Source organism: Solanum verrucosum, unplaced genomic scaffold, assembly GCF_900185275.1.
Source record: "Solanum verrucosum unplaced genomic scaffold, falcon-dt-bn FXZP01000229.1, whole genome shotgun sequence".
Taxonomy (NCBI): Eukaryota; Viridiplantae; Streptophyta; class Magnoliopsida; order Solanales; family Solanaceae; genus Solanum; species Solanum verrucosum.
Window position 1 is genome coordinate 2,735,419 of NW_026020011.1, and position 24,975 is coordinate 2,760,393.

The following is a 24,975-nucleotide window of genomic DNA, read 5'->3' on the forward strand; positions in this document are numbered from 1 at the left end:
AGAAAAATAAAGTCACGTGTTTGTTTTGTTCTTGCAACCTTTATTATTGTTTTACACGCAAAGATTGTGTTTCATGTACGTAGTAGACCATGAATATCTTTTATGATTCACTAGGGTCCTTGCAAATTTAAATTGGGCCCTATATGATTCATCTCACTCACCTACTTTCGTTGCACTAAAAATAATCTGTACCAATAATTAATTAATAATAATAGCTTAATCGTCGCTTAATATATTTTTTTAGAGATAATTAACACTCTTTGTAAATATTCTTAAAGCCTATAGCGACATTGAATCCAACGACAATTAATTAATGTCAAAAAAAACTTTAGCAATCTTTGTTAATGTGCATATTTATTGCCATTGAAACTATTTTTGTGATAGTGTCCTTAGTTGTAAATTCAGACTTATCCAAATTGAGTATTGATATTGAATTAGATAATACTAATTTGTCGATGTAAATTAAGGTGAGAAGGTATATAATATCTTTTGTCTCAATTTTATATGACATTTTTTTTATAACATGTCCTAAAAAGAATGTCATTTTTTATATAATTAAAATAATTTAATTTTTTTAACCCTCAATGAAATAATTTATAATCATATAAATATTAAGATTATTTTAAATCACAAATTTTAAGTATATTTTTTTCTTCTAAAATTTTATATCATATTAAATGATGTCACGTAAATTGAAAAATCTTAAAAGTAATTAATTGAAATTTTCGAGATTACTCTAAATAAAAAGGATAGGTATCATTCCTTAGTTCTTAGTGGAGTACAAAAAGAAACACGAGTAAGTGTTTTTAAACACCGGCCTCTTCAATAATTGAAATAAAATGATAGTGAAGTTTCTTTTGAAGAAAAACTCAAATTTAACTTCTCTTTCATTTTAATTTATTTATTTGATATAAAATTTTAAAAAATAATAAAGACTTTTAAATTTTATAATCTTAAATTTAAAATATTATAGAATGTACTTCTTTATTCTCACGGTCTAAAATATATTATGTAGAAAATTAAAATAAAAGAATTGTTAAAAAAGTAAAATTTGTTTTTAATAATATCAATTTATAAGAAAAATAAAACAAATAAATTGAGACCACGGAAATAAATGATTGGAGTTTATAACAAAGTCGAAGATGAACACTTTGGACACTTATAAAAGGTAGACCAATTTTTTCAAAAGGAAGAAAATCTTAAACAATTTTCCTTACATTGTGGGATTAGGGTCAAAAGATTTTGTAAAGGCAGAGTAACTTAATTTAATAGTTTTTTAAAAAAATAAATTTATCTTTAATTTAAGTCTTCTTCATAAGTTTTATTTTCCCTTTTCCTTCGGTATTTGGAATTCATATTAAAATTCGATTAAATTTGGATTTGCTTCAGAAAATTTCACATTAAAAAATAAAAGGATTCCTAACAAAGGTGATTTTGATATCCTTATTTATATATATATATATATATGTGTGTGTGTGTGTGTGTGTGTGTGTGTTTATTAGTAGGAGTATGATAATAACATAGTAACGGATTTTCATTTTCATGCACTCAAACTTTAGAGGTCTGAATGATTAAGATCTACATCAAAGTCTTAATATCATTTAGATGTATATTTAATAATTTCTACAAAATTGCCAGTTCAGAATACTCCATCAACGTTTACCCACCATTAACTATCATTCATCAGCCCAACAATCATCACTACCGCTGGGGTTGGCAAATGATCGGATCGTGTTGGGTATGAGTCGATTGAAAATGAGTCAGGTGAAAATAAATAAAATATTCAACTTGACTCATTTAATATGAATAAAAATGGCTAAACCCAATGGATAATATGGATATTCTATTACTCAGATTATCCATTGCTTCTTACTATGTAGAGAAAGAGAAAAGATATAAAGTGACACCCGAAGTAGTCCCCATTTTCAAAGAGACACATTAATTATACGAGTGTCATATTACCCCACAAAAGTATTGAATATCATTGTAAAAGGGTCATTTTGACCCATTTTTCTCACCTAATTTGTGAACACGCACAACACGCGCTTGAAGGTTTGTTTTTGCTGATAAAAACCAATTAAAAAATGCCACATTTCGCGTGTTTTCTTTATTAATTATTTACTTGCTTTAAATCATCTTCTTCCTCAAAACATTACCGTTTCAAACTCGGCATTAACATTTTCAAGTTCTTCTTTATAATCATCTCCATTAACAACTTCCTTAAGGTCCCAATTCAACAATCAATTATCAAATTCCCTCTATTTCGAAACCCTAATTTTGACTGAAAAAACGCAAATCCAGCAAAAATTGTTCACACCCAAGTGAGAAAATACTAAAACAAATTCAACCCAAAAACAGAGAAAGACAAAAATCAAAGCAAAACTTAATTACAACACCAAGAAAGAGAAACAAAAAGAGAAAAAAAATTCATAGAAAAAGATAATTATATACTGAAAGCGAGAAGAAAATCTGATTAGCCAGAGGTGTGTCCAAGATTTCGGTTATATGGGTGCGCGATTACGAAAAAATATATCTTAAATATAAATTTGATCGATTTGACTTTTAGTTCGTAATATGAACCGTTAAAGTTTAAAAATTATAGGTCCAAAATATATAATACTACTAGTTTTAAATTTTAATATACACATTTGATTTAATTATATAAAAAAATTACAATGCTAAATTTTTTAGGAATTCTCATTGTAACACACTTGAAAATTTTGAAAGAATAAAGGAAAAAAACAAAAGAAAAATTAGTTGAAACGACAAAAGTGTAACTGATAACCACGTGAAAAAGTGTTACTCAAAGAGACAAGTTAGATATAAGATTTAAATTTCTATCTCTCACTTAGAGAAGTGCACCCAATCATCATCGCATTATTATATGATACTTTGAACATAGGTTTACACATCTATATTTAAATATTTTTAAAAAAAATATAATACTACTATATATGATCTAGAGAGGGGAGCATGAGTTCACGTGAACCCACGGCACCCCTCTAGATACGCCTCTGTGAATAGCGGAAAGAATAGGGATAAATAGAGATTGAAAAATATTTAATAATTTTTTTCTTCATACCAAATACATCCTTAATAAGTTTACTTTCAAGTAAAATATACAGACAACTTTAAATGACCGTGATGACTTAAGCCATTCAAAAATTATGACCAATCGAAAAAATTTGATACACTTTTTATTCATACCAAACACACCCTTTGCCTATCTTTTAACTTTGGTTGTGCTGTTTTCTTATAAATAGAGCCTCTAATATGTAGAACACATAACTCTCAAACTTGAGGAAATGGCCTCCTCTTCTCTTCAATCTCCAATAGCCAAAAAATTATTTTCTTTCTTTTCTATTTCATAGTCTAATTTTTTCTCTACACACTTAGAAAATAATTGTACTAATTTAATTTCTATTTGAATTTGTGCAGGCTAGAAGGTAAAGTAGCACTTATAACTGGTGGTGCTAGTGGCATAGGAGCAGCTACCGCTAGACTTTTTATTCAACATGGTGCAAAAGTAACAATTGCAGATATTCAAAATGATCTCGGAAATTCATTAGTAAAACAAATCGACAATAATGAACACATAATGTTTATTCATTGTAATGTCGCAATTGAATCAGATGTTCAAAATGTTGTAGATGCAACGGTTGCCAAATTTGGTAAGTTCGACATAATGTTCAGTAACGCTGGTGTAGCTGGTAAGTCAATTTCCAGCATTTTAGATGTAGATTCCGATATAATTAAAAATGTGTTCGATGTAAACGTTGTTGGAGCCTTTTTATGCGCGAAACATGCTGCTAGAGTAATGATTTCGAATAATACGAAAGGTTCGATTATTTTCACAACAAGTGCTGCAACAGTAGTCTATGGTATTGTCCCACACGCATATGCTGCATCAAAAAGTGCGGTTTTAGGGCTCTCTAAGAATATAGGAGTTGAATTAGGAAAATACGGAATAAAAGTTAACTGTGTTTCTCCTCATTACATTAGCACACCGCTAACGTTGAACGCGCTCGGAATATCTGAGAGAGAAATGGGAGAGAAATGGTTTGCTGAAGGAGGAAATTTGAAAGGAGTTTTATTAGATGAACAAGATGTAGCAAATGGAGTGTTGTATTTAGCAAGTGATGATTCTAAATATGTGAGTGGTTTGAACTTAGTTATTGATGGTGGTTATAGTACTACAAATATTGCTATAGGTGAGGCATACAACAAATTATTCCCATCAGGTACTGCCAATCAAGTTATGCAGATTCTTATTTAAATTCGCAAAGATTTCAACCCGTTCCACCCCGTATTATTTTTTATCCCTATAATTGTCACTGTCTTACTTTATGTACAAGTTCTTCCCATTTTTACTTGTAATAGTAATATATTGTACTCGATCTATTGGAGTATTACACTACCATTGAATAATTTTCTCTAACTTCATTACCTTCCCTAAAAATATTTTCTTTGCTAAGTAGTAGTATTGATTTAAGGGAAAAGAAGTGAATATGTTTCTCAACTTTGCAATTTAGACAGGACATATACCTTATTTAAAAAGTGACACACACATATTTATATGATTGCCGTTGAACAAATGGTGCATGTATAATACCCTTGACATCTAATAATATTATATAAAGAATTACCAATTTACTGTACCGTCTAATAGCGAAATCAAATTTTAAAATACCAAATCATATTGAATTAATTGGGTAATGGTAATAATATAGTATTTTGAAAAGTCAAAAATAATAATTATTGAGCTTGAAGTTTTCAATATCATACCATGTCCCGCCCTACTTATAGATACAAAAACACAACTAAAATGGTATAAGGGTGATCAGTCGAATATTATTCGCTAACAAAATTAATTATACATTATATATATTAAATAGGTCAAATATTACTTCTTTATTTTTCAAAACCATTATCAATTGATTGTGAGCCATTGATGTGGGGGTTAAACTTGACCCTACCAAGTTCATAAATCCAAAAAATGTACAAAATTGGAGGGAGACATCCTTACCACAAGAAAGGATCAGCCTAAAAATCCTTCTAAACAAGTAAGAGTCGTGTTTAAATTTTAAGCATTCTGAGATAAGTGATTGATATTAAAATATTCAACAAAACTCTTATAGAGCATGGGTGTATTTGGACCTTTCCCTTTTAACGTAACTAAGTCAAGGGTGTTTTTGAGCCGTTAGACACAAGGGTATTTTTGAGCCGAAAGGTGAACGTCAGGGGTATTTTAGGATCGATAGATGGAATGGAGGGTAATTTTGTACCAATTCAAATATTTGAGGGGGGCATTTTAGGCCTTTCTCCGTTTAATAAAACAAAAAATAATTTTAACATTGGTGTTTTTACTGAAAAAAGTAAATATGAGTTATTTGTGTAACCGGTGACAATAAAAATGTAAATAAATATTTTTTAAACAAAATAAATCATTTTATATAATACAAGGATATATATATGTTTAAATTTTTTCCCTTTACTAGAGCCTAGAGGTAAAGGCTAAAGCATTGAATTTATGATTTTCTTTTTAATTTTATGATATTACGATTATGTGTCAAGTATTCAAGAGTTTCCTTTCTTTTTTAGCGGACTTTTCAATAATATTTTTAGACTTCAAACAGTTAAGATATTGATATTAATAATCTTTAATAGAGATTTTTTCCCTATAAATACAGAAGTATGGTCCCGCACCTACAATTTCATACATATTTGTAAACAATTAATTTAGTGTATATGTGTATTTTTACTTTTATCAATAAAGTTATTGAAATAATAGAATTATGAAAAAATAGGAAGTGAAGTTAAAATTGTATTTCAAATATATAATTTTTTATGTTATTGATTTCAAATTTTATTTTTCTATATTTATGGATTCACGATTGGATTTTGATTAAGTAATATTCATTTCGAATTTGGTAGTTGATTTAGATTGATCTTCGAATATCCAAAAATTCAAATATTTATCCTTTATATTCATTCTTACTCGTATTATATATGCTCAATACTAAAAAGTCTAATTTCCAAAGGTTTAATAATTAGTACTCACGAGTCACGCCACTATCCATTAGTATAAAGTCCAATATGAAATTACACAACATGGGCGGCGATGAAGTGGCCCTAATCCTTATAATTGCAAAAAGCTATACATTCTAACTTCCAAAAAGTAAATTATGAGGTGAATTGAAGTTGTTAATTGTTATAATCGGTTTTAAAGACTTAAAAGTCAAAATAGAAAATTTGACATATATCCAAACTGATTAATCTAGTTGAACTTAAAATATCCAATTAAATCCGAATTTATTTTTATTGGATAGTAATTTTTTTAAACTAAAACTCAAAAATTCAAATTGAGATGTTCATATTCAATCTGAACAACCACAACACCTTTTCCTAATTCATATATTATTATATAGAAAATGCTCTCCTACAATTTAAATAAATTGAAAGTGATTAAAATTTGACCCCTATAAAATAAAGTATCTTCTTTTTTTTTTTTACAAAACACTATTTTCTTCTTCTTAAAAGTGGACTCAAACCCCTCAATTCTCTAAATTAATATTTGAAAAGAAACACATTTAATTCATTAGATAGCTTTTGATGTATAAAAACCTATTTTATTCTAAAATACAGCATAGGAAACCCTTTTCTCCCGTTAATCATATACGGATATAAATAGATATTTTACTCATCGCGTATTAATGCTATAAGTATAATTTTTTAATTCATTTTTTATTAAATCAACTCACCGAAAAAAATAAATGATGAAAATATCTTACTGAAATATTAAGAAGAGTCCTAATTTTTTTTTTGTTTAAATGGTACAATCTTTTGTTTCACACAGATTCTTATATTAAATTTGTGAAGTTATCATAAAAAATCATTTCTATGCAAATTGTCAACCTTGCGTCTGTAGGCTATAGCTATATGCCTTCTAAATATTTAGCCACCACATTCACGTGGCTTTTTAGTTCCCAAGTTTATGACATTTAAGTAGTCACAATTTTAAAACCCTAAACCTAATGTTTATAAATATGACAATAATATACTAAAAGATCTTAACATTTTAAAAATATTTTTAGTATATTATATATATATTTTTAATTGTTACAAAATTATAAGATTTAAAAATCTTTTATATACTTTTAAATTTTATGTCAAATTAAATTAAGATATATAAAATGAGACAAAGGGAGAAAATATTATTTTCACACAACTATTAGTCGTAATTTTTAGTAATATAAAGTAAAATTTCTCTAATTAGTCGAGTTAGACGAAGTTAAACCTAACTAGAGCTACTAGGAACTAGCTAGGTTTCCTCCCTTCCCTTAATGTAATTAGCCATGCGTAAAAAATATTCAAATCATAAATACATTATATATTGTACGTTAAGCAAAATGTACTGGTTAATTAAAAATAAATAAATAAATGATTGAGTAAATTCTAAATATTAATGAATGATAATCTTATTTAGTAAGCTCAATTTTTTTTTAAAAACGGAATTATGCTCCATACAGATCTTAATATTTAATTGTAATTTCGATATATAGATTATGTAAAAAGAATTGAGGAAAAAAAAGGGAAGAAAAATAGAATATAATTATACTTTGTTGCTAATGGTGCATTAATTGTATTTTAAGGAAATTAATAATCATTGTGCCCCCTCTCTATTGCATAGCTACATGAAGAACATATAAAATAATTATTGCATATATATTGCAAATACACAACATAATTTAACCTAGAAGATAAATTATTAGTTATACAAATTAAATTCAAGTTTAATTTGTTAAATTCATGATGGATAATAAAAAGTAACAAATCGAAATAAGGCTAAAAAATCATGAAATTCAATGAATTTTGAAAGATAAGAATTGATTATATATATGTATCATATTCTTTAGGACATTTTCTTTTTCTTTATTTGATTTCACTAGATCTCATATCGTTTGTCATTTTTTATATTATTTAGCTTGATTTTCCAATAAAACTCTTGTTTTTAAAAAAGCATAATAATAATTAAAATAATCCATGAGTAAAAACAGAAAAAGGTGATAGAATTCTCTTGTATTTTTTGGCCTATGGTATTTTATTATAATTTATAGGCATACACGGATACACCGATGCAGATAAGGGTAGATGTTCGGGTCAATCAAATTGAACACAAAAATTTTGATTTGAATTTTGGTTTTCAAATCAAAGAAATTAATATTCAAATAAATTTGGTCCCTAGGTTAAAAAGAGATGTCTTGAGCAATTAGGGAATCATTTTAATAAATAGATTCGATCTTAACCGATTCAATTAAGGTATTAGTGTTTATTCTATTATACAATCAAAATCACATTTTTTGCACTTTGTATATTTTGAATTTTGACTTTGACTTTTAAGCCTTTAACACATGCTTCTTAGGAAGGATATTAATTGCGAACCTCCATTTTATCACCAAATCACAAACCATCAAATGTTTTCATACTCATTGTCTATCTCTAGGAGAAACAAAATTAATGGAGTTAAATGTATAACAATTAGGGTACTATTAAACCTTTAGACTTATTAGTATTAATCATATATACGAGTAAGGGTTACTTAATATAAGGTATAAGAATTCATTTTTTCTAATATTTGAAAAGCTTAAGTACCAAATCTGATATCCAATTCTAAACATTTGTTATAGTGAAGTAATTCAGATTTTGTCGATCTCGTAGGTGTTATCTTCGGTTTGAAGGTGTCATTCTTTTCACGACAAGTGTAACAACCGTGGTCGCTAGTGTTGAGATTATGCAATTAAAGTATTTCAGTTTGTTATAATTAGTTAGAAGTTAGTTAGATGTGTTACAAAATAGGGAATCAAGTTAGTTAGACTGTTTCTTCTAGATTATTCCAATTACAGTTTGTATATATGTAACACTTTGTAAAAGACTGATTTATTCAATCAAAATTACATAGCTTCATGCTATTCTTCTTTCTAGTTTCAGTTTCCTCCATGTGAGCTTAGCTTTCATCAATGGAGTCTCTCAGCTTGTGTTGCTGATTTCATCATGGTATCAGAGCTCAGAGATTGCTCGCAAGTTCTCTTCCGCATCTAATCCTTCGTGAGATTTTTTTTTCTGGTTTGTGATTGATCAATTTTTTTTGAAGAATTGCATTGTGAATTCCTTTATTGTTTCTACCATTTCCGATCTTCATTTGATTTTCTCCTCTCTATTATCTGGAGGATTCATCGTGTTCTTGTTCGATTATCACGATTGGATCTGTATTTGTTTCGTGTTGATATTGGTTGATTGTCGAGTGATTGAATCTCTCCGTGATTCTCAATATGGTTGATATCCAAGCTGAATCTACTTCGAGTTCTTCTCATCTTCATGCTGATCCCACATCAGTTCGAATAGATTTTGCCAGTCCTTTTTACTTACATATATCAGAAAGTGTTGGATCTTCTCTATTACCTGCAGTTTTTGATGGTACAAGTTACAGATCTTGGAGAAGAGCTATACTTAGAGCTTTATCAGTGAAAAGCAAAACAAGATTCATTAATGGAACAATTGTGCGACCTGCTCCTGTTGATCCTGGTTTTCTGCAATGGGAACGATGTGATGACATGATAACTTCTTGGATCCTGAATTCATTGTCTCCTGATCTACGTGACAGTCTGCAATATGTAAACAATGCTCATGAACTTTGGACAGAGTTGGAAGAAAGGTACGATCAAACCAATGGGTGCAAACTATATCAGCTACAAAAAGAGATCAATGACCTTGTCCAAGGTCCTCTAGACATTACTGGCTATTATACAAGAATGAAGAAGTTGTGGGAAGAAATGAGCACTATAGATGTCAATTCTCAATGTACATGTGTGTGCACTTGTGGTGTTAAGACCAAGTTGCACAAAGCTGAACAGGACATGAGACTCTTACATTTCTTAATGGGTTTAAATGAGATGTATACATCCATCAAAGGCAATATCCTTATGATGAGTACACTTCCAAGTATGACACATATTTTTGCCATCTTATCCCAAGAGGAGAAGCAAAGGGAAGTGAAGCCCCACAATCACACAGTTCTTGACTCTACCTCACTAAATGCCTATGGCCAGTCTAGCAATAGTGCAGTACTTAAAGATCTTAAGACTAACTACAGTTCCACTAGGGGAGGTGGAAATAACTCTGGAAACTTCAATAATAACAATGTGTTTAGGGGTAGTTCTAGCACTACCCTCTTTGTTTTGTGATTACTGCAAGAGATCATGACACACAAAGGACATGTGTTACAAACTTTTTGTCTACCCACCTAACTCAAGGTTTCCAAAGGGGAAGGGATCAGGTTCAGCAGGAAATATGTTCTTCTGAGATGAATGGGCACCAGAATGAGGAGGATCCTGCACTGAAGAAACAAATGCCATTGAACTTATCTAAAGTCCAATATGAACAACTACTGAATCTTTTGGGAACTCTGCAGATTGGCAATGGAATTCTAACTCAGACAATATGATGAGTGGAGCTGTGAACTTGGCAGGTATACTTGCTTGCTACTCTTCTATAACTGAAATATGTGATCTATCTTGTAGGTGTGCTAAACTAACTGTTGGTTCTTGGATCATGGATTCTGGTACATCATATCACATGACCTACAACAAAATCATCCTTAAAAACATTAGACCACTACCTTACCCTTTCTTGATTACCTTACCTAATGGATACAAAGTTAGAGTAATTGAAAGTGGAGATGCTTGTTTGAATTAATCCAGCTTTAACCATATGCAATGTACTGTTTGTTCCTAGTTTTAAATTTAATTTAATATCTATCCATTGTTTGACCCTACAACTTAAAGGGACAATCAGTTCACGTAAATAACAACTTCTCTTGTTCACTGCAGGGCCCTTCTCTGAAGAGCCCTTTGGATATTGGTAAAGCAAAAAATGGCCTATACTTCCTCTGTCTCAGGTGCCATAATTGCCATGCACCTCATTTGGTAATGTTTCATCCCATGTTACTAGTTTTCCTTTTTACTGCACCAGTCAAGCTTCCCTTTCCTCATCTCCTTCTGTAAAATACTCTCACAAGATCAATAAAGAAGCTTGTTAAATTGTTGATTGTCCTTGTCTTACTGATAACCATGTTTCTCCTTCTGCTAATTTTTTACCTATATCTCATACTCATGATATTGAACTCTTGTGGCATGCTAGACTTAGACATGTTCCTTTTATAAAAATAAAGAGTATCTTTACTATACCAGTAAGTTTTTCTGCCAGACAACCTTTTACATGTACCATATACCCTATGGCAAGACAAACTAGAATGCCTTTCGAGGAAAGCTCTACCACCACTAGAGAACCTTTTGAGCTATTACACATTGATCTATGGGGGCCTTATCATGTACCTACACATGATGACTACATTTATTTTTTGACAATGGTAGATGATCATAATAGATCAACTTGGACACAACTGATCAGGTGCAAGAGTAATGCACTACAGGTTGTGAAAGCTTTTGTATCTCTCATAGAAAACCAATTTCAAACCAAGTTGAAAACCATTAGGTCTGATAATGGTCTAGAATTCACAAGTGGTGAGGCAACCAGTTTCTTTCAAGAAAAAGGAATAATACACCAAAAATCATGTCCTTATACCCCTCAATAAAATGGTGTAGTAGAAAGGAAACACAAATATCTTTTGGAGACAACAAGTGCACTTCTTTATCAATCACAACTACCCATGAGATATTGGGGAAAGTGTGTCCTAACTGCTACCTATATCATCAATAGACAACCTGCAAAAATACTGAAAAATAAGTCACCATACGAATTGTTGTACAAAAGAAAGCCTACTTATTCTCACCTTAGGAGTTTTGGATGTCTTTGTTTCCCCACCACTTTGAAAACTCACAAAGATAAATTTGAGCCAAGGGCAACACCTCACATATTTGTTGGATACCCTTTCAACACTAAAGGCTACAAGGTACTAGACTTAGCTACCAAAAGAGTTCATGTATGTAGAGATGTTCTTTTTCATGAGGCTATTTTTCCTTTTGTTGTTGCTCCTAATGGTTCTAGTTTTGATTATGTCTTAAAGCTGTTTGTCCATTCTGATAAAGTGTCTTCTATACCTAGTAAAATAAGTATTTTTGCTAATGATGAATTGCTGGAAACAGATGCATCTCCTGAAATTGCTAATAATCATCCTGAACTTGTTCCTAACTATGACACCAACACGGCCCAGTCCTCATTTTTGCCCCATAATTCTGTCCTCACTAATGCACCATCAATACATGCACCTAGGAGAACCACTAGGTCCATTCACACCCCTAACTACTTGAAAGAATACAATTACAATTTGCCCAAATTGCATTCTATTACACATGTCTCAAATGCTCCTAATCCACACCATTCTCTAGTTTCTTTTATCTCAAACTATGACCTTGTATGCTTTATTACCTTGTGTTCTAATAGCCAACAGTTAGTGAAGACCATCTCACACGAGTGTGAACCTGGTTTTTATGAAGAAGCAATCCTGAATCCTGCCTGGCAAATGGCAATGACACAAGAGTTTGAAGCTTTATACACAAATGACACATGGGAGATAGTTCCATTGCCTAAGGACAAGAAGCCCATTGGCTGCAAGTGGGTATATAAAATTAAACACAAGGAAAATGGGAGTGTGGAAAGATTCAAGGCTAGATTAGTAGTCAAGGGATACACTCAACAAGTCGGGATAGACTACACTAAAACTTTCTCACCCGTAGTCAAGATGACCACTGTTAGAACCTTGGTTTCTTTGGCTGTGAAGAGAGGATGAGACATGTACCAGTTAGATGTGAACAATGCCTTTATACATGGTGATTTGCATGAAGAAGTGTACATAGAATTGCCACAAGGCCTGATGATGGACAATTACAACATGGTTTGTAGACTTAAAAAGTCACTTTATGGCCTAAAGCAAGCAAGCAGGCAATGGTATGACAAACTAGCAAACAGTCTTTGTTCCAAGGGATACACACATTCAAACAGTGAATAGTCACTGTTTTATAAAAGGAAGGGGTGTTCCTTAGTATTTGTTTTTATCTATGTTGATGATGTGAACTTGACAGGTACTGATTTAGAGGAAATTACTTCACTGAAGGCTTTTTTGCATGATCAGTTTAAGATAAAAGACCTTGGTAAGTTGCATTATTTTCTGGGACTAGAAATATTGTACAGACAAGATGGTGTTCTGATTTCCCAAAGAAAATTCACTACTGGCCTGCTAAAAGAGCATGACTTCATGAACTGCAAAGTTACTTCATCACCTCTTGATTCTACTGAAAAGCTTAAAGCTATAAATGGCAAGTTACTGTCAGATCCCACTCACTATATAAAACTGGTGGGAAAGCTTAATTTCCTCACAAACACTAGGATGGATATAACTTATAGTGTTCAACATCTCAGTCAATTCATGAAGACACCCAGGGAACCACACTTGAAGGCTGTTTATCATGTCCTTAGATTTCTAAAGCAAGATCCTACGTTAGGTATTTTTATCTCAAACACACCTGAATTTACTGTCACCGCTTATTGTGATTAAGACTGGGCAGTTTGCCCTGACTCTAAGAAATCTGTTAGTGGGTACCTGGTCCTTATGGGTGATAGTCCCATTAGTTGGAAGTCCAAGAAACAGGCCACAATGTCCTTATCATCAGCTGAAGCATAATATAGAGCTGTGAGACTAGTGGTGGGAGAATTGGTACGGTTTGAGAGACTACTTGTTGAATTGACAGTGGAATGTCCCCTGCCTATACGTGTGTTTTGTGATAGTCAGGTAGCAATTCACATTGCCAAAAATCCAGTATTCCATGAGAGGACAAAACATATAGAAGTGGATTGCCATTTTGTTAGGGATAAGATCCAATAGGGACTGGTTGTACTTCAACACATCTCCACCAACTCACAACTTGCAGATATCTTCACTAAGGCACTAACTGGAGTCAAACATGCTACGATTTTGAGCAAGTTGTCTGCGATTACTTCACCTCCAACTTGAGGGAGGCTGTTGAGATTATGCAATTAAAGTATTTCAGTTTGTTACAAAATAGGGAATCAAGTTAGTTAGACTGTTTCTTCTAAATTGTTCCAATTACAGTTTGTATAAATGTAACACTTTGTAAAGACTGATTCATTCAATCAAAATTACATAGCTTCATGCTATTCTTCTTTCTAGTTTCAGTTTCCTCCATGTGAGCTTAGCTTTCATCAATGGAGTCTCTCAGCTTGTGTTGCTGATTTCATCAGCTAGTAGCAGTACCCCGCACACCTGTACGTCATCAAGCAGTGCAATTTTTGGACTTTCAAAGAATGCTGGAATCGAATTAGGGAAATACGGAATAAGAGTTAATTGTGTTTCTCCTTATGCAATTAGCACACCATTTATGGTAAATGGATTTGGAATACACAAACAAAAGGCAGACAAATGGTTTATGGAAGCAGGAAATTTGAAAGGAGCTTTATTAGATGAACAAGATGTAGCAAATTTAGTGTTGTATTTGGCAAGTGATGATTCCAAATGTGTGAGTGGTTTGAATCTAATTATTGATGGTGGTTATAGCACTACAAATGTTGCTTTAACTGAGGCTTACAACAAATTATTTTTATCAACTACCAACAAATGATTGATCAATTGATTGAAAGCTATCCAATATGCATATTATGAATCTATTATCAATAAAAATAAGGAATAAAAAGTTTTACATTCATGATATCTTTGAAAAATGGAAGTGTCTCATATCAGTAGTCAATGAGATGAGTGATTTTTTTTATAAGGTTTGGATAATTCTACTTCCTTTAAGTTAGCTTTTGGGGTGTGAATTAGTCTTAAGACCTAATTTTACATGCTATAAAGTTATAAGACACTAATTTATGCTAAAGACAACATAGTGACTAACAAGCTTGTTAGACAATTGCACATACACAAAATGAATATGATCTATAATGCCTTCCTACAATGATGAGATTTACATGAAACTTTCACAAGGCTTAACTTCTTATATATCAAGACAATGGATGCCAAGATAACTGATTTGGCCACGATTGGTAGTGATAAGAGGTTATTAAACTGTTACCCAATCGCTAAATCTATAACTCATTATCCATAAACCAATTCGATTTTGGACAACACAATCATATATGCTCAATACTAACAAGTTTAATTTTCAAAGGTTTAATAGTTAGTACCTTACGCCACTATCCATTATAGTATGAACTCTACACAACATAGGTGACGATATAGTGGCCTCAATCCTTGTAATTGTAGACAGGTAAACATTCTACTTAGCAAACTATTAGGTGAATTGAGGTTGTTAATTGTTATAATCTGTCTTAAAGCTAATTAGATTTAAAAGTCAAAATAGAAAATTTAACATGTCCAAACCGATTAATCCAGTTGAACTTAAAAAATCCAAATCAATCCAAGTTTATTTTTTTATTGGATTGTAATTTTTCTAATTAGAAAATCAAAAAATTCAAATTGAAATTTTCATAATCAATCTGAACGACCCAAACACCAAGCCCTAATCGTGTATTAGTATATAGAAACACTCTCCTACACTTTAAATAAATTGAAAGTGATCGAAATTTGTGTAGCGATCTGTTCCTGTCATTATAAAAAAGCCAATGGGGAAAGAATTAGGGCTAGAAAACTTTGAGTAGTAACTTTAGATTTCCTAGCCTAGTCCAAATTTAATTTGGACGAAATCAGAGTCAGTGAGGTCTAAGGAAATCTGGTAACAAATGAGAGACCTAATTATGATTTTGATCACATGACTAGATAACTAGGGTTATTTGGTTTGTTATAATCCATATAATTAGACCTTTAATTGTTGATCCTTGCGTTAATTGTATATTTTTAAACCACGAACAAGCGGGAGGAATCTGGAAAAGAAAATTCAAGTGTCTTAGGGATTCAAGATGGGATTCGAGATAGGTGATGGTTGTGATTTCATGTTTGTGTGATATATGTTTGTAATTGCTCATTATAATACATGTATGTATGCGAATGTTGCATTATTGATCACCTTAATCGTAAATGAAGATAATTGAATAATTGTATGTCATGAATCACCTCTTGTTGTATGATTGTGAGAATATACATTGTGATTGTGGTTTATTGATTGGATCGGTTGCCACGTTTCGACATAAACATTGGATCAGTTGCGACGTTTCGACATAAATATAGGATCGGTTGCAACATTTCGGTATAAATATGAGATCGGTTGCCACGTTTCGGCATAAACATTGGATTGGGTACCACATTCCGATATGCTAACAGTTTGGGTGTGGGTTCCATGAGAGGACCATTGAATTTGGTTTCGTGAGAGGACCATTGAAATGTGTTGTGTATCTACTTGTGATGATTACGTTCATATCTAATGATGATTGATATTGGAAGACTGTATGTTGCTCTAAGTAGATAACTAATATGTATTATTGAGAATGTGAGATGCTACATTGATCCTGAAAAGTTGACTAATATTGTATATGTTCGGTATATGCCTATTTTATAATGTTGTGGTTACTTGCATGTGTTTCACTTATTGGGATAGCCGTGTGATTCTATCAGTACACTGTGGTTGTGTACTGATACTGCACTTGCTCTTTCTTTGTTGAGTACATGGTATCTTCAGGTGGCTATTGATATACCTCAACTAGGTGACTATTAAGCGTGACCGAATTCAAGGGTGAGCTAGTTCTTTCAGGTTGCCATGGATCTTTCTTGTTTAATGTAACATCTCGCACCTAGAAACGACTATAAAAAGTTTAAAATATGAAAATGTTGATTTTGGAAAGAATAAGGAAATTTGGAAATTTTTGTCTAAGTTAAGAAAGTGAGTTTTGGCCATTTTCAAACGGCCATAACTCCTAGCTCAGGATGATTTAATAGCAGATCTTGATATAGTTGGAAAGCCTTTGGAGAGATCTTTCCAACGCCGCCAAGTTTGTGCGATTTCGATATCGTATGAGTGAGTTATGCCTTTCGGAAGTTGGGTTGTTGGATTGAGGAAAGTCCCAAATCCGAAATTAAGGAAGGGCAAAGTAGTCTTTTCTCTAATTTATTTCCTAATTCGTTTTTAGGGATTTCTTGGGGTAAAAACTTATTTTTGTCAGATTAGAAAAATTAAATTCACGCTTAAGTCTTGTAGAAAAGAGAAAAGAAGAAGGACAGGGAGAAAAGCCTAGATTTCGCCAAGAACGTCAAGCGTTTGGAGTGGAATTCGTCGGGGGTGATCCCTATTAAGTTATGCGAGATCTTTTATTGTTGGGTTAATTCACCCACACACCAACTTGTTTCAATCAACTTGTTTTGAGTTGTTTACATGTTGAAGAAGTAAGGTTCTTGAAGAACAAATTGTAGAATTCTTGTTGGTTGAGTTGTTGATGCTTGGGGGTGAGTTGATTCATGTTTCCGAGTTGTTTTTCGAGTTATATTGGTTCTATATTGAGGGTACAATTGATCCTAAGTGTTTGGGGAAGGAACTATGGAAGTTAGGGAGGTTTAGAGATGAAGAACGGAAGAGAAAAATCAGATGTCGCTGGGCAAAAAGGGCTGGGGCGTCGCGCCTACCAGACCGCCACAAAAACTTCTCTGAAGTTTGGACTCTGGCGTGTCGCGCCAGCCAGAGCGCCGGTCAAACTTCTCTGAAGTTTGAGGGCTGGCGCCCCGCGCCTCTCAAAGCGCCATGGACGCCAGTTCTCCCCTTTCGTTCTCCACCTTTTCGTTCTTGTTCCTAAGCGATGTACCTATGTTTTCTAGTTGATTCCAACACTCTAAGGTACATCTAAACATTATGAAATCATCCATAAACATGAGATCATGAACCTTGAATCCATAATTCAATTCAAGGAAAGTTAAGATCAAAGTCAAAGAAGTTAAAAGTCAAGTCTAGAAGTTAAGAAACAAGTCAAAGTAAAGTTTCTTAAAGTTTTCAAGAGTCTTTAATAAACGTTTAAACTTCGTTTTTAGGCACAAGTTTCAAGTTAAGCAAAGAGTAAAGAGTTGATCTCATTTCTCAAAAAGCTATAAGGGGACTAAGTATTCCCAAAGAGTTTATAAATGTTTTCACATTTGAGCAAGAAAGGGAACATCGATTCCAAGAGAGCTTTTAAGCTAAGTTTTGAGTAATTATCTCAATTCAAAGAAAGAGTTTTGTTTTTACAAACATATGAGCTAAGTATATTTTGAAAGTAGTATTGAGCACCGATATGGGGATGCGAGTTCATATTAACTCAAGTCTCTATAAACCATGTAGCCATCATGGGTAGTAAAGGATCATACTTTTTAGATGACTCCTTAAGATGCTTTTAGCATAGACTAGTGGATCCACTAAGTTAAGCGTTCTATATGACGGCAAAGTATATGATAGTTCTAGTAGCGTGGGCAAGACGATGTATCACCACTTAGGCTAATAGTGGTGGTTGTCAGTTAGAGAATCTCCCACAAAAGTTATATTACTTTTATATATAAGTAAAGTTGAGTTTGTTATTACTTTACCTTTAACGAACTAAGTTGTTTACACTGTTTTACAAGCTTTATATATATCATGTATCTTATTGTTTTATATTGAGTTCAGTTATTCATGAGTTGTACAGAGCCAAGGTAAGTGTTCCTTCTTACTCTTTCCAAGCTTAAGTTGTTGTTTAGCATTCCAACTTGCATACTCGTACATTCAATGTACTGATGCCAGTTGGCCTGCATCGTCTTATGATGCAGACGCAGGTAACCAGGATCAACATCCAGCGCCTTGTTGATCCAACTTGAGCATTCAAAGTCTGTTGGTGAGTCTCATTGCATTCCGGAGGACTCTTTTATTTGCTTTCTAGTTTAGTTCATTAGGATGTTGTGGGGTTTGTCTCAACATCCATCTCAGTTGTTTAGAGGCTTCATAGACAGTTAGTAGTTTAGTTGTCTTTACATTATCATTCAGATGTTGTTTAAAGACTGAGTTGCCACTTTGGCTAAACTATTATTTCTCAAGTTATGCATGTGCTATATTTTCTTATGTTTAAGTCTTCCGCTGAGTTAAGAAAGCTAGGCCAAGGGTTCGCTTGAGGCCAACAATGGTCTTCGAGTGTCAGTCCCGCCCAGGGTGTAGGCTCGGGGCGTGACATTTAAGTCCACTCTTTTTGGACTCTGACTTTTGTTGAAGGTGTTGTTTAGTTTCAGGGTTGTACCCCTTATTCTTAGACTTGTCATTAGTAGAGTTTTGTTACAATGACTTTTAGGTTCTAGGGGTTGTTCTTCCACATTAGTTTGGTTAGTTGTTTGTTAAAACCTTGGAGTTTATAGGGACTCCATTTTTATAGTCATTTAAACCTGCTTCTGTATTTTTAAATGCCTTAGTTTTCATAAAAAAATTTGTTTGGGTTGTAGTAGTGGTTCTCCCACCGAAGAATTTGTGTGGGTGTCAATCACGACGGTCTGGGTCGTGACAAAGTTGGTATCAGAGCCCTAAGTTTGTTGATCTCATTGTACCAAAATGAGTCTAGTAGTGTCTTGCGGAATGGTACGATGACGTCCGTACTTTTTTCTTCGATAGGCTATATGACTTTAGGAAAACTCACTTCTTTCTACTCCTTCGTGCTATGACTTGAATCCAATTATAAATTCATTTTTTGCTCTCAGGCTAGCAAGAAAATTACAGATGCTAAATTTGCTAAAGATTTTAAAGCTATATTGAAGGAGCTTCAAAAAGCTCAGAGGCTTGCAGCTAGAGCTGTCAAAATGGGTCGGCCCACCCCAACCCTAACGAACTAGAGAGATAAATAGATTAGGACGAGCTGACCCTTTTAATTAATGGACCTATAAAATAGCAGCCCCACCCATCCCTAAATGGGTCATGGGTTGGGACGGGTCGTCCCTTCACCCAAAAAATGAACAACATTGATTTTTTGAAAGAGTATCTAAGAATATCGAATGTTGATGTCTGATGAATACGACATCAATACATACAAAAATTCATGTATGAATTATGAATTACATACTTTAATGAATACTTATAGCCAACATAATAGCCAAGGCACAATATCGTAAGATTCATCCAAGATAAAAATATTACATGATCAATTTTTTCATAAACAAGATAACAAAGGGGAAATGGAAAATTAGGTATAAAAATAAAAATAGACTTGATTTTAGTGGGCAAATGACCCTAAAATGTGAAAGATCTACAAAGGAGTTAGATTTGATTTTATATATTTAAAAATATTTATAGTCAAAATCTTTACAAATAAAACACTACTAAAATATTTATAATAAACATTTTTAACATTCATAGCCCATGGGCTGACCTCTAAGCCTCGTGGGTTGGGCCTACGAGGCTAGCGGGCCAAATGAGGCTGGGCCAAAAAGTCTGGTACCTAAATGGGCCAAAAAAATTAGGCCCGACCCTATTAATTCAAGGGTTGGGTTGGGCTGGACTGACTTAACGGGCCATGCCCATTTTGACAGCTCTACTTGCAGCTGAGGGGGAGACATCGCATTCTCCTTTCGTTCCCCAAGTAGTTCTTCCTTCTAGGTAAGTGATGGCCATGTGTTATGCTTCATTGGAATTTACGTTATGGATAGGGATGGCAATGGAGCGGGGCGGGTGTGGAGCGGGGCGGACTTGGGCCTATGCGGAGCGGGGAACATGATTGTGGGTGCGGGGCAGATACAGGGCGGGTTGAAATAGATTTTTTTCAATTCTTAGCGGGGAAGGGCAAGTGCAGGTTTACAGTGTAAGTGTTGATGTTCTAGCCTAATCGCTCTAGCCTCTACTTTACTGTGTAACTGTTGATTTTTATTTTTATCTTTTTGTTAAATTACAGTTAATGTTAAATTTTGAATTGTGTTTCATAATTAGAATTTATAAATTGAATATTCAAAAAAAATTATAATCGAATGTTAAAGCTAAATAACAAAGTGAAAAAAAAAATTATGCAGGGCAGGTTGAAAAGGTAAATTAGTCTATGTGGGGCGGATTTAAGTCTCCGCGAATTTATGCGGGTTTGCCCCCACAACCACCCCACCCCACTTCATTGTCATCCCTAGTTATGGACAAGCTATTTAGAAGTAAAATTAATCTAAATTCATTTTTCCTCTTCTTCTGCAGGTACATTTTTCCAGGCGCTAACATTGGAGAGCAACCAAAATGTAGCAGTACATAAATAGTATAGGATGTAAATATCCAATGTAAATAATGTAGCCCCACACACACACACACACACATATATATATACTCCCTCTGTCCACAATTGTTTGTCAGGGTAAGGTCATGCACACCCCTCAAGGAAAATTTAATAGAAGGTGTAATTTGACTAATATAACCCTATTATACCAAGAATACCAAAAGTCTACATAACTTTTCAATTGAACTACACTATCATTAAGGGCAGAAGTGGAAAAAGGTTATTAATTGTTTCTTGATTGTTTAAATTGACAATTAATTTTGGACATCTATTTTAGTATACCTGCCAAATAATTGTGGACGGAGGGAGTATTAAGTTTGTGTGTGCATTTAGCCAACAAAAACCTTTCATATATGTTTGTGCCCACACACATTTAGCCCATAGATACGTGTGCACGCAATTTAACTCGTAAAAGTCCTTGTTGGGCCCGTTCTCACACGGACCATCACTGCCTAGTCTCTAGGAGAAACAAAATTTAATGGAGTTGATGTATAACAATTAGGGTACTATTAGACCTTTAGACTTATTAGTATTATTAAGCATATATACGAGTAATGGTTAGTATAAGGTATAAGAATTCAAATTTTCTAATATTTGAAAAGCTTAAGTACCAAATCTGATATCCAATTCAATAAAATGATCGAGTAAATTCTAAATATTAATGAATGATAATCTTATTTAGTAAGCTCAATTTTTAAAAAAAAAAGGGAATTATGCTCCATACAGATCTTAATATTTAATTGTAATTTCGATATATAAATTATGTAAAAAGAATTGAGGAAAAAAAAGGGAAGAAAAATAGAATATAATTATACTTTGTTGCTAATGGTGCATTAATTGTATTTTAAGGAAATTAATAATCATTGTGCCCCATCTATATTGCATAGCTACATGAAGAACATATAAAATAATTATTGCATATTTGTTGCAAATACACAACATAATTTAACCTAGAAGATAAATTATTAGTTATACAAATTAAATTCAAGTTTGTTAAATTCATGATGGATAATAAAAATTAACAAATCGAAATAAGGCTAAAGAATCATGAAATTCAATGAATTTTGAAAGATAAGAATTGATTATATATATGTATCATATTCTTTAGGACATTTTCTTTTTCTTTATTTGATTTCACTAGATCTCATAGCGTTTGTCATTTTTTATATTATTTAGCTTGATTTTCCAATAAAACTCTTGTTTATAGAAAAGCATAATAATAATTAAAATAATCCATGAGTAAAAACAGAAAAAGGTGATAGAATTCTCTTGTATTTTTTGGCCTATGGTATTTTATTATAATTTATAGGCATACACGGATACACCGATGCAGATAAGGGTAGATGTTCGGGTCAATCAAATTGAACATAAAAATTTTGATTTGAATTTTCGGTTTTCAAATCGAAGAAATTAATATTCAAATAAGTTTGGTCCCTCGGTTAAAAGGAGATGTCTTGAGCAATCAGGAAATTATTTTAATAAATAGATTCGATCTTAACCGATTCAATTAAGGTATTAGTGTTTATTCTATTATACAATCAAAATCGCATTTTTTACACTTCGTATATTTTGACTTTGACTTTTAAGCCTTTAACACAGATTTCTTAGGAAAGATATTAATTGTGAACCTCCATTTTATCACCAATCACAAACCATCAAATGTTTTCATACTCATTGTCTATCTCTAGGAGAAACAAAATTAATGGAATTAAATGTATAACAATTAGGGTACTATTAAACCTTTAGACTTATAAGTATTAAGCATATATACGAGTAAGGGTTACTTAATATAAGGTATAAGAATTCATTTTTTCTAATATTTGAAAAGTTGAAGTACCAAATCTGATATCCAATTCAAAACATTTGTTATATTGAAGTAATTCAGATCTTGTTGATTGCATAGGTGTTATCTTCGGTTTGAAGGATTTTTCCACGATAAACTTAGTGCTCTTTATTTTTAAGTTTTCGTTTTCATCTTTTCATGATAAAAAAATATTATATAGTAACTTCGATATATATATTATGTAAAAAGAATTCATGAGAGAAAAAAAAGAAGAACAAAAATAGAATATAATCATACTCCTTCTGTTCATTTTTACTTATCCACTATACTAAAAATAAATGTCCAATAATACTTGTTCAGTTTAACAAGTCAATAGATAACTTACTATTTTATGTCTATTTTACCCTTACTATTAAATAATATTCAATAGTATCTAACATATTTTCCAAAGCGTTAAATTTAACATAGTATAAGCATACACCGATGCAGATAGGGGTAGTTGTTCAGGTCAATCAAATTAAATATAAATATTTTGATTTGAATTTTCAGTTTTCAAATTGAAGAAATTAAAATTCATATAAGTTTGGTTTGTATATTTTGAATTTTGACTTAGACTTTTAAGCCTTTAACACAGGCTTGTTAGGAAGGATACTAATTGTAGCAAATTATCAACCACAAATTATCAAATGTTTTCAACTCAATTATCTATCTCTAGAAGAAACAAAATTAATGGGGTTTTAAAAATATATTTTTTGTAAAAAATTAATGGGGTTAAGTGCAAACACACACTATAATTTTCTTATAAATAGAGACTCTAAATATGTGAAAAATATACAAAAAGCTTTCTAGTTTGAGAAAATGGCCAACTCTTCTTTTCAATCCCCAATTGCCAAAAAGTTATTTTCTTTTCTTTTATTTTCCCTATTCATATTATTGTTCTTGATAATAGTACTAATTTATATTTGAACTTATTTTATGCAGGCTAGAAGGTAAGGTAGCAATTATAACTGGTGGAGCTAGTGGCATAGGAGCAGCCACAGCTAGACTTTTTGTTCAACATGGTGCAAAAGTGGTAATTGCAGATATTCAAAATGATCTCGGAAATTCATTAGTAAAACAAATTGGTACAGAGCAAACAATTATCTATGTCCATTGTTATGTCTCGATTGAATCTGACGTTAAAAATGTTGTTGATGCAACAATTACTAAATTTGGTAAGCTTGACATAATGTGCAGTAACGCTGGTGTATTAGGTAAGCCAATTTCAAGCATTCTAGATGTAGATCACGATATAATTAAGGACGTGTTTGATGTAAACGTTGTTGGTGCATTCTTTTGCGCGAAACACGCTGCTAGAGTGATGATTCCAAATAAGAAAGGTGTCATTCTTTTCACGGCAAGTGCTTCTAACGTGGTCTTTGGTACTGGTGTCCCTCACACCTATGCATCCTCGAAAAATGCGGTTTTGGGGCTCTCAACGAACGTTGGGGTCGAATTAGGAAAATATGGAATAAGAGTTAATTGCGTTTCACCTTATTACATTAGCACACCATTAGTAGTAAATGGATTTGGAGTAGAGGAACAAAAGGCAGACAAATGGTTTGAAGAAGGAGGAAATTTGAAAGGAGCTTTATTGGATGAACAAGATGTAGCAAATGCAATGTTGTACTTGACAAGTGATGATGCAAAATATGTGAGTGGACATAATCTCATACTTGATGGTGGATTTAGTACTACAAATGTGGCAATAACAGATGCCTATAAGAAGTTGTTTCCATCAAATAATTGATCACATCATTTTAGTATACAATATCAAGGTCGATCGGGTCGATTATAAGACAACTAAAGCAATAGCTTGGTTCATATTATGAATCTATATCAATAAAAATAAGGAATAAAGAGCTAGTCCCCCTTTGATCAATTGAATTATGTAAGTTTCATGATAGGTTCATGTTTCTTCTTATGTAAGTTTATCTAATGTTGTACCTTAA

General features: G+C 32.4%; 4 protein-coding genes across 4 annotated transcripts in view; 3 read left to right on the top strand and 1 right to left on the bottom strand.

Moving 5' to 3' along the window:
* LOC125820186 (fructose-1,6-bisphosphatase, cytosolic-like) overlaps window positions 1–20,541 on the bottom strand; it is a 128,630-nt gene extending 108,089 nt beyond the window's left edge. Inside the window, exon 1 of the mRNA XM_049499613.1 lies at window positions 20,538–20,541. The gene's annotated coding sequence lies outside the window, so the exon portion shown is untranslated. The remainder of the gene's footprint in view (window positions 1–20,537) is intronic.
* On the top strand, window positions 3,443–4,363 carry LOC125820217 (short chain aldehyde dehydrogenase 1-like). The gene has a single exon (XM_049499646.1). It carries the CDS (start codon window positions 3,599–3,601, stop codon window positions 4,274–4,276), a length of 678 nt encoding a protein of 225 aa, XP_049355603.1. The 5' UTR covers window positions 3,443–3,598; the 3' UTR covers window positions 4,277–4,363.
* On the top strand, window positions 9,330–10,921 carry LOC125820332 (uncharacterized). The gene is made up of 3 exons (XM_049499772.1): window positions 9,330–10,209; window positions 10,469–10,525; window positions 10,887–10,921. Exons 1-3 carry the CDS (start codon window positions 9,330–9,332, stop codon window positions 10,919–10,921), a joined length of 972 nt encoding a protein of 323 aa, XP_049355729.1.
* A 3,276-nt stretch (window positions 20,542–23,817) lies between the features above and the next one.
* LOC125820198 (short chain aldehyde dehydrogenase 1-like) lies at window positions 23,818–24,773 on the top strand. Its single transcript, XM_049499627.1, has 2 exons — window positions 23,818–23,880; window positions 23,966–24,773. The coding sequence occupies exons 1-2, from the start codon at window positions 23,843–23,845 to the stop codon at window positions 24,771–24,773; spliced, it is 846 nt and encodes a 281-aa protein (XP_049355584.1). The 5' UTR covers window positions 23,818–23,842.
* The last annotated feature ends 202 nt before the right edge of the window (window positions 24,774–24,975 follow it).

Coding starts and splice junctions, on each gene's coding strand:
- LOC125820217 (XM_049499646.1), top strand. CDS start 3,599: ATGTTTATTCATTGTAATGTCGCAATTGAATCAGATGTTCAAAATGTT.
- LOC125820332 (XM_049499772.1), top strand. CDS start 9,330: ATGGTTGATATCCAAGCTGAATCTACTTCGAGTTCTTCTCATCTTCAT. Junction 10,210..10,468: donor TAATAACAATGTGTTTAGGG/GTAGTTCTAGCA, acceptor GGAACTCTGCAG/ATTGGCAATGGAATTCTAAC. Junction 10,526..10,886: donor TGGAGCTGTGAACTTGGCAG/GTATACTTGCTT, acceptor TGTTCACTGCAG/GGCCCTTCTCTGAAGAGCCC.
- LOC125820198 (XM_049499627.1), top strand. CDS start 23,843: ATGGCCAACTCTTCTTTTCAATCCCCAATTGCCAAAAA. Junction 23,881..23,965: donor CAATCCCCAATTGCCAAAAA/GTTATTTTCTTT, acceptor TATTTTATGCAG/GCTAGAAGGTAAGGTAGCAA.